The 10,000-nt window shown below is 53.6% G+C and overlaps 1 protein-coding gene across 1 annotated transcript in view; it reads left to right on the forward strand.

Annotated features, from left to right (window-relative positions):
• The window catches only part of HMCN1 (hemicentin 1), a 293,245-nt gene that overhangs the window by 170,782 nt on the left and 112,463 nt on the right, over positions 1–10,000 (forward strand). Inside the window, 5 exon segments of the mRNA XM_055121231.1 lie at positions 2,230–2,331; positions 3,586–3,762; positions 5,404–5,555; positions 7,123–7,246; positions 9,361–9,536. Coding sequence (XP_054977206.1) covers positions 2,230–2,331; positions 3,586–3,762; positions 5,404–5,555; positions 7,123–7,246; positions 9,361–9,536 — 731 coding nt within the window.

Genomic DNA, 10,000 nt, shown 5'->3' on the forward strand with positions numbered 1-10,000 from the left:
CGCTTCTTCCTGCTTCCAAGGCTTGTGTCCTTCCCGGGCATCGTGTATATTTCACCTAGGACGGCTAACTTGTGCACACGTAATAGCTCCTTATTCATTCCTTATTCATAGCGCCTTTCATTTGGCTACGGAATAAATGACCTTGGTGGTCACCACCTCTGTGCCTCTTCTGATTCTAGTCATCTATTCTAGTCATCTGTTCTCCTCTCTCTTGTTTTGTCTCAGTCAGCCGAGCTAAAAGTTTGTTCATTTTGATCATCCTATTGATAGAACCAAATTTTGTGTTTTATTGACTTTATTTCATGATTTTTTTCTACCGCCGACTCTAATCTTTATTCCTTCTTTCTCTCCACTTGTTTTGGGTTTATTTTTACTCTTATTTTTTGTTAAGGTAGAGGGTGAACTTAGTGATTTGAGATCTTTTAAAAATAGTTGTTGGTAGCCTGGGGCCGTAGGATAGCGGGGAGGGCGTTTACCTTGCTCGAGGCCAACCGGGTTCGATCCCCAGCATCCCCTAGGGTCCCCTGAGCACCGCCAGGAGTGATTCCTGAGTGCAGAGCCAGGAATCAGCCCTGAGCATCGCCGGGTGTGGCCCCAAACCAAAAACAAACAAAACAAATAAATAGAAATAGTTGTTTGCAGCTACACATTGTACTTTCAGCTTTGCTCTTCGTTTTGTTCTTTTTGGGGGCCACGGCCAGCAATGCTTAGGAGTTTCTCCTGCTTATGTGCTTACGAATTGCTCCTGGCAGTGCTCGGGGGACCCTATGGGATGCCGGAGATTGAACCTGGGATGGCTGTATGCAAGGCCCTCCCTGCTGTGCTATAGCTCCGGTATGTTCTCTTTTAATTTTCATTCATCTCACTAACTTGTTTCCTGTGATTTTTTTTCTCTTTAATCAGTTGGTTACTTAGAAATGTGTAAGTTAATTTCCACATATTTGTGGTTATTAGTTTTTTTAAAATTATTATTGATTCATAATTCTGCTGTGGGTGGAGAACATAACTGTGTCATTTTACTTTTTTAAAATCGACTCAATACTTTGTAACTAAACAGGGATTGCTTTTGGATGGACTGTTTTACGAAAATAATAATCGGCTCACGTCTGCTATTTTCTGGACTTCCTGGAGTCAGCTTATCCATATTAAATGAACTTATTGAAGGTTCCAAATACTGCGATTGAATTACTCGTTTCTTGTGATGATTCTGTCCAGTTTCTCGTGTATTTTGAGACTGTTGGTACTGCGTGAATGCATGTTAATCATTATCCCACCTCTTCGGTGAATCGGTTCTGAGCATCTCTGCAGTGTGTCCAGTTTTGTCTCTCATCAGGGTTTTGCTGCACAGTCTCCTTTTTTCAGCGATCACATGACCTGTTGTTCCAGCTTTGGCGACTGCCTGCATGATGCATCTTTTCTGTCTTTCCTGCTTTAACCCTGCCTGTATCTTTGACCCTAATTGCATGAGCTTTGCACCAGAGTGCTGACCCAGTAGGCCGGACCCCAGACCGTGGGTTGCAAGAAACCCAGGTTGGATCCTCAAGGCACTGCCAGGAACCCTAGGGGTGAGCACTGAACTAGGAGCAACCACTCAGCACCACCACATGTGACCCCACACCTGAATAAAGAAATAAAATGTGTGTCTGACAGACAGTCTCGAGTTGGATCATACGCTACCACCCGAGAGGTTCCCCAAGCTCGCCAGGAGTGATCCCTAAATGCAGAGCCAGGCCTCAGCCCTGGCCCCCAACACTAACAAATAATCCTGTTGCCTTGTGAGTTTAATATTATTTTTGCATTTAAGTCAACGTCACTCCCACCACTCTAGGTTACTGTTGGTTGTTGTTCAGCTTTTACCCTCATTTGTAGAATTTTTTTGACTGTGCTCAGGGCTGACTCCTGGCTCTGCACTCAGGAATCACTCCTGTGGGTGCTCGGTGGCAGGGGGCAGGGATCCCATGGATGCTGGGAATCGAACCCGGGTTGGTCACATGCCAGGCAAACGCCCTCCCGACTCGTTCCGGCTTATCTCTGGGTTTTTGTGTATTTTATCCACTTGGATTTTTTTCTTTTAAGTCGAAAACACGAGCGTTGTTTGCCTTGGAGTCCCGCCTTCTTCCGTTTGACGCCACAGTGTCCCAAGTGCCTCAGCGTCTCAGCAGACGGAGCCGGCGACACCCAGGTAAGTCGGTCCCCGTGTGCGCTCAGCGTCTGTCCGTCTGTCCCCAGAGCCACCTCGCCTGGAGGATGCTGGGAAGATGCTGAACGAGACCGTGGTGGAGAGTAGCCCCGTCCAGCTGGAGTGCAGAGCCACTGGAAAACCCCCACCCGGTAGGTGCCCGGGCCCAGGACGTGCTGTGCAGGGTGCTCAGGGGGGCAGTTGCTGAGAAGAAGGGCAGGATCCGAGCACAGACTTCGGGCGGTGAGTGCGTGACGTCACTTTGGAATCTTTATTGTCTTGACTTTTCCCATTTAAACAACGAGGAATGTGTGATGCTTCGTCATTTCGTTGGCCCCTCTGTGGCCGTCGGTTCACTCAGGCATTTCACAGAGATTGAGACACTGACACTGGTATTTAACTTCTTCCGTTGCTTACGCCAAAACAGTTGCATTGGTTGGGCGTAAATCGATGGTCGTTATAAATCAGTCGCTTGGGTAAGTCTGTAATTTTGTTACCTTTGTTCTCATCACTGGACGTGATTGCTGTGACTCAGTAATCTGTATTTTTTGGGTCACACCCGGTGATGCACAGGGTAACTCCTGGCTTTGCATTCAGGAATTACTCCTGACGGTGCTCAGAGGACCATATGGGATACTGAGAATCGAACCCCGGGTTGGCTGAGTGCAAGGCAAATGTCCTACCCACTGTGCTATCACTCCAGCCCCAGTAATCTGTATTTTTTTCTTGCTTTTTTTTTGGGTCACACCCGGCTATGCACAGGGGTTCCTCCTGGCTCTGCACTCAGGAATAACTCCTGGTGGTGCTAAGGGGACCCTATGGGATGCTGGGAATTGAACCCCGGTCAGCCGTATGCAAGGCAAACGCCCTACCCGCTGTGCTATCGCTCCAGCCACAGTAATCTGTATTTTTAATGGCGAAAATTCTGTATGATATTTGGTCTTGGCTAGGTGTTTTTAGAGAGATATATGCAACCAACAGAGAGCAGTAGTACAAGGGTTAAGGCATTCACCTGGCATAGCACTGACCCTGGTTCACATTCCCGATGGTCCCCCAAGCCTTCCAGGACTGATCCCTGAGCACTGAGCCAGGAGTCAGCCCTGAGCACAGAGTTGGGAGTCAGTCCTGAGCACTGAGCCAGGAGTCAGCCCTGAGTACAGAGTTGGGAGTCAGCCCTGAGCACAGAGCTGGGAATGAGTCCTAGCACAGAGCCAGGAGTCAGCCCTGAGCACAGAGTTGGGAGTCAGCCCTGAGCACAGAGCCAGGAGTCCACCCTGAGCAGCACCGGGTGTGACCCCCAGACAAACAAAGCACGTCTGCTTGAGTGACGAGCATAAACCACGTCCGTGTGCTCGGGTCTCTGTGAAGACGGTTCTCACCAGAGGGCCCCCTTCTCTCCCCGGCAGCCGTCACGTGGTACAAAGATAATCGTCTCCTCTCGGGGGCCCCCGGCGTCACCCACCTGAGCCGGGGCCAGGTCCTGGACATCGAGCGGGCGCAAGTCTCGGACGCCGGCCTCTACAAGTGCGTGGCCATGAACTCGGCGGGCGCCACGGAGCGGCTGTTCATTCTGCAGGTCCAAGGTGAGGGCTGCTCCCGCATCAAGTGCTCCCACGGCTTCCAACGAGCCCTCTCGCCGCGTGTCTGCCAGGCTCCGTGCTCTGGCCAGCAGGCGCTTTCCTGCCGAGTCCCCGGCAAGCTGGGCTCTGTTTGCGCCTGCCGCGGAATCCGTTTGCCGTGGACGCTGGGAAATAGCCCGGCTGATGCCGGCAGCCCCGCCCGGGATTCATTCAGAGTTGTCGTCTGAGTGGCTCTCACAGTGACACGAGACGAACATTCATTCATTCCAAACACGAAGTTAAGTGTCCCTTAGCACATGAGGCTAGTTATGCCGTAAGTGACTCAGATACGGAATTCTCACTGCATAGATTTTTTTTTTTTAATGAGAGGCTCAAGCGATAGCACAGCGGGGAGGGCGTTTGCCTTGCATGTGGCTGACCCGGGTTCGATTCCCAGCATCCCATAGGGTCCCCTGAGCACCGCCAGGAGTAATTCCTGAGTGTAGAGCCAGGAGTAAGCCCTGTGCATCTCTGGGTGTGACCCAAAAGGCACAAAAATAATAATAATAATTTTTTAATTAATTACCATGAGATACAGTTACAGATTTACAAACTTTTGTGCTTATGTTTTAGTCATACAAGGATCGAGCACCCATCCCTCCACCAGTGCCCGTTCTCCACCACCAATGTCCCAGCATCTCTCCCGCCACTTCCCACCCCCAATTTTTAACACGCTTTTAGAAAACACCAACGTTCAGCAGTCCAGACTACATTAATCTGAACAATGACGGACTCTCCAAGGAGACACCCACATTCTCCATCCCCAGAGCCAGTCGATATGTTCATTTCCGTGGTAAAAGGGACTTTGGTTTAAGAAAAACCAAAAACCATCAGTATTAGAGAAATGTGAGGCCAGAGCTATAGGATAGCGGGAGGGTGTTGCCTTGCCAACCTGGACTCCACCCCCGGTACCCCAGGAGGTCCCCTAAGCCCATGAGGGGGGACCCCTGCATGGAGAGTCAGGAGTCAGCACTGGGTGTGGCCCCAAAACTGAAAAAAAAAGTTTCCAAGTTGTTAATTGTCTGAAATCAGTGCTTTTAAGAAGGGTTGGTAGTGATAGTGGGGGACACATATGTACACACACACGCACACACACACATGCACACACAGAGACACGCACACACATGCTTGCACACACAGACACAGACACACGTACGCACACATAGGCACACACTGTACACATATACACGCACACACACATGCACACACGCATGCACACACATAGGCACACACAGACACATACGTGCACACACATACACATGCACATACATGCGTGCACACACTGCACAGACATACACACATGCACAGACATACACACATATGCACACACATACACATACACACATGCACACATGCACACACATACACACACACACACACATACACGCGCACATACGTGTGCACACACAGGCACACCCACGCTCCACATCAAAAGTCCGCCCTGACCGTCCCACCTGAATGCCCTAAGCCAGGCGGCAAACCACTCCTTTCCTCTCCTGAGGGTGGCGACTCCGCCGGCCGTCCTGGCACCCTGGGGTGGGGCTCCCCGTGACGGCCCCCTCCCCCCCGCCTGACTTCTCTCTCCCTCCCCCGTCGGACTTTCAGTGCCCCCGACCATCTCCGGCAGCAGCCACGTGGTGACCGTGGTGGTGAATGGCCCGGTGACACTGGAGTGTGAGGCCAGGGGCATCCCTGCCCCGGGCCTGACCTGGCTCAAGGACGGGAGCCCCGTGTCCGGGTTCGACAGCGGCATCCAGGTACTCTGCGTGTCCCTTATGCATGTCTCGGGTCCTTCTTATTTGGGGGGCGGGGAGGCAGGGTTGCACACCCAGCAGTGCTCCGGAGACCCTGTGGGATGCCGGGAATTGAACCCCGGCTGGCCACGGGCACTGCCAGCACCCTCCTCGGGCTGGAGCGAAGGTGAGGCTGGAGCGACAGCACAGTGGGGAGGGCGTTGGCCTGGCACGTAGCCGACCTGGGTTCGATTCCCAGCGTCCCATGGGGTCCCCCGAGCACCGCCAGGAGTAATTCCTGAGTGCAGAGCCAGGAGTCAGCCCTGAGCATCACCGGGTGGGACCCAAAAAGCAAAAAAATAAAATGCAAAGAATCAGCAAAGGTTGTTGGCACAGAGACGCACCATCTGTGGGCACAGGACTGGGACTCCTTGACGCATGTGCTCAAAGCTCGGTGTCTCCAGGGACTCTCTGGCTCGTCCACAGATGCCGTGTTCTAGCCATTCGCTTCCCCGGCCTTCTGCCGTTCCCCCGGCCACTCCCAGCAGTGGCTACAAGGGACTCCGTGAGGCACAGTTAGTGCTTAAGGCACCAACGTGGCACGCACCAATCCCAGTTCGGTTCCCAGGTCCACCTGGGCCTGAGCATAGCTGAGTGTGGCTCAAGAACCACAATCCAGAAAAGAACCAAGATACCAAATGACAAATAAAAATGTCCAAGGCAACATGATGAGGAATGAGTTTACGGAAAAAAAAATATATATATATGTATATATATATATACATATATATATATATATATACGCGCCTTCCTTCAATAAAAGTACCGAAGCCAAAGTATCTCATTTCAAGTGTCCTAATTTAATGTGATTTTCCCCTAGTTAGTGAACCTGCCTCTCCCACATTTTTGCTTTTTAAGCTTTCTCAAAAATCCAGCATTTGAAGAAACGAGCGTCATAGTAGGTGCAAACTGTTGTCCATGTTTTAGAAGTGCCACCAGCTTAATAAATGTCATTAACCGTGTGTGTGTGTGTGTGTGTGTGTGAGCTGCACAATAGATTTTTTTTTTCTTTTTGGGTCCCACCCGACGATGCTCAGGGCTGACTCCTGGCTCTACACTCAGGAATCACTCCTGGCAGTGCTCGGGGGACCCTAGGGATGCCGGGGATCGAACCCGGGTCGGCCGTGTGCCAGGCCAACGCCCTCCCTGCTGTAGCTAATTCTTAATTGACGAATAAATGAGGTCGGCGTGAGTTGCTTGTTGTCCCTGAGGAAAGCGAGGGAGAGGATTAGCTCTTCTTTCTCTCTCACTCCTCTCCCTGGACAGACAGAGCGGCCCTTGGCTCCGTCCTCCCGGGAGGAGCTAGTCCTGTGCTCCTTCCCCCCGAGGGTTCTCTTCTCCTGCACTCTCCTTCATGGAAGGGGGGAAAGTAGCTCCGACGACGACGCTCACCCTTTGGGAAACATCCCGCGGGGAACCCCTCCCCTGTGGTCCCACCTTTCGTGCCTTGTTCTCCGAAAGGCGTTTCTCTCGGTGTCTCTCCCTGGCCGAGGGGGGCTCGTTGTCTTAGCCCTCCTGCTTCCCTCTCCAGGTCCTGTCCGGGGGCCGAGTGCTAGCCCTGGCCAGCGCCCAGATCAGCGACACAGGGAGGTACACCTGCGTGGCCGTGAACCCGGCCGGCGAGAAGCAGAGGGACGTCGACCTCAGGGTCTACGGTGAGACACTCCCTCCTGTCCCTGTGGCAGGGGGGCTGCTCCAGGCCCTCGGCTCATCAGGGAGTCCGGGGACAGCAGAAAGAGAAAGCTTGGAGTGACCGTGCCGGGGTCGTTGTGTTAGGCGGGTGCTGGGCCTGGTGGCCGTCTACAGGGTTCCGGGAGCCTCACTGAGGAGCTTCTGACTCCACATGGTTTCCGGGGAACCGCCTGGGCCGGTTCTGCTCCAGGTCTCTGGGGAGGGGGGGTCACTGCATTTTATTTTTTTTGGGGGGGTCCCACCTGGTGATGCCCAGGGCTGACTCCCGGCTCTGCACTCAGGAATCACTCCTGGCGGTGCTCGGGGGACCCTGTGGGATGCCGGGGATCGAACCCGGGTCGGCTGCGTGCCAGGCCAACGCCCTCCCCCGCTGTGCTCTCGCTCCTGCCCCTGGACTTTTTCCTTAAACAGCTCCGAGAATCTCCGAGGGCATCTGCACATCCTCCAGCGTCTCTGCAGATGCCCCCGCCCCGGCAATTCTGATTTTAGTAATTAAACTTAATGACTCTGAGGCGGGGGATGAGAAACAGGCCCACCGCAGCCTCGGAACCAGAGGCACCAGCACACAGGAAGTGCGGGGCTGAAGGGAGAAGCACGTCCTGCTCAGACTAAACAAAAGGTTGGACATGAAAGACAGGAAGGGAAAAAAAACAAATTGGCGTGTTTTCGATAACATATACCTTCCGCGGCAATTAAGTTTATTTTATGTTCCCGAAGAAACAAATGCCCCATTGTTTTTTCTTTGTTTCTCCCCCCCTGCCCCTCTCAGTTTTGAAATTCCGGTTTCCTTTTGAACTCGAGTCACTCATTTAGCTTTAAAGAGGAGGAATGGGAGGGAAATATTTGGGAGAAAACGAGCACTCTGCTCCCTTGGACTGTCTGCGGCATCTCCTTCCACCCGAGGTCCAAGAGCGGGGGGGTTCTCTTGTAAACCGCCGATGGGGGGGGATGGTCTTTAGCCCACTTATGGGACCTGGTTATGCCCGAACCCCAGCTGCTGCACCACTTCACTTCCAGCTGTGGAGTCAGCTCTGCCGTGAAGGACTTTGTGCTAAAACTGGAGTGAAGACAGATAGGGTTCGGGGCTGGAGCGAGAGCACAGCAGGGAGGGCATTTGCCTGGCACGCGGCCGACCCTGGTTCGATCACCGGCATCCCATAGGGTACCCCAGGAGTGATTCCTGAGTGCATGAGCCAGGAGTAACCCCTGAGCATCACCAGGTGGGACCCTCGCCCCCCAAAAAGGATAGGACCCCCCAGTCCTAAGTGGAGCACAGAGCCAGGAGTAGGCCCCAAGTACTGCCAGGTGGGCCCCAACCCCCTCCACCACCCCCCACCACCCCTGCCAACCCCCCAATTGCAAAAACTGGAGAATATCGGCTGGAGCCATATATGTAGCTGGTTCTGCATGCAGCCGACCCGGGTTCGATCCCTGGCATCCCCTAGGGTCCCCCGAGCACCGCCAGGAGTGATTCCTGAGTGCAGAGCCAGGAGTGACCCCTGAGCATCGCCGGGTGGGACCCAAAAAGCCAAAAAAATAAATAAATAAAAATAAAATTAAAATAAATTAAATAAATAAATAAATAAATGAAATGCAGTGACCCCCCCGAGTGTGATTGCCAGATGTGACCCAAAAAGCAAAATCAAAGAGGCCATTTCGGCCTGGGCTTCTTTGGCTCATAACTCAGCCGCTCCCGTCTCGGCTGAGGGGAGGGTCTTTTGTCCAATACGCCACACAGATGCGCTTCTCTGTCCCAAAATACAGTGTCTGGAGCTGGAGTGACAGCACAGCGGGGAGGGCATTTGCCTTGCACGGGGCCAACCCGGGTTCGATTCCCGGCATCCCATAGGGTCCCCCGAGCACCGCCAGGAGTGAGTCCTGAGTGCAGAGCCGGGAGTCAGCCCTGAGCATCGCCGGGTGGGACCCAGAAAGCAAAGCGAGGCTTGAGTTCAGCAGAGGTCGAAGGCCCAGCTGGGCCCTGAGTGTGGGGCTGACGGGGTCGCCCCCCGCCCCCGAGGGCACACGGCAGCTGGCGTGTGCTCCCGGCCCTGAGGAAACGTCTCCCCTCTCCCCCCAGTGCCCCCCAACATCCTGGGAGAGGAGCAGAACGTGTCCGTGCTGGCCGGCCAGGCCCTGCGCCTCACCTGCGAGAGCGACGCCCTGCCCCCGCCCACGCTCGCCTGGCTCAGGGACGGACGCCCGCTGCTCAGGAGGCCCGGCCTCAGCCTGTCCGCAGATGGCAGCCAGCTGCAGGTGGGCCCCCCTCGCCCGCCTCCGCTCTGCCTGGGGGTGGGGGGTGGGGCATCCCCAACTCAACGTTGTCTGAAGGTCTGACAGTTTGGGGGGGCGTTGGGCATTGTTTTAAATGGGGGGTGGGGCAGAGATGGGCCGAGACACTTGCCTGGCACCCGCTGACCCTGCTCAGTCCCAACACTGTGCATGAGCGTGCACACACACACACACACGTACACATACATACACATGCACATACACACATGCACACACATATACACACGCACATATACACACAGGCACACACACATACATATACACACATACATGCACATACACATGTACACACATGCACATACACGCACATGCACATACATATACACACAGAACACATACACACATGCACACACATTACACGCCCATATACACACAGGCACATACACACATACACATACATACATACATGCACACACATACACACAGAA

This window comes from Sorex araneus, chromosome X, assembly GCF_027595985.1.
Source record: "Sorex araneus isolate mSorAra2 chromosome X, mSorAra2.pri, whole genome shotgun sequence".
Taxonomy (NCBI): Eukaryota; Metazoa; Chordata; class Mammalia; order Eulipotyphla; family Soricidae; genus Sorex; species Sorex araneus.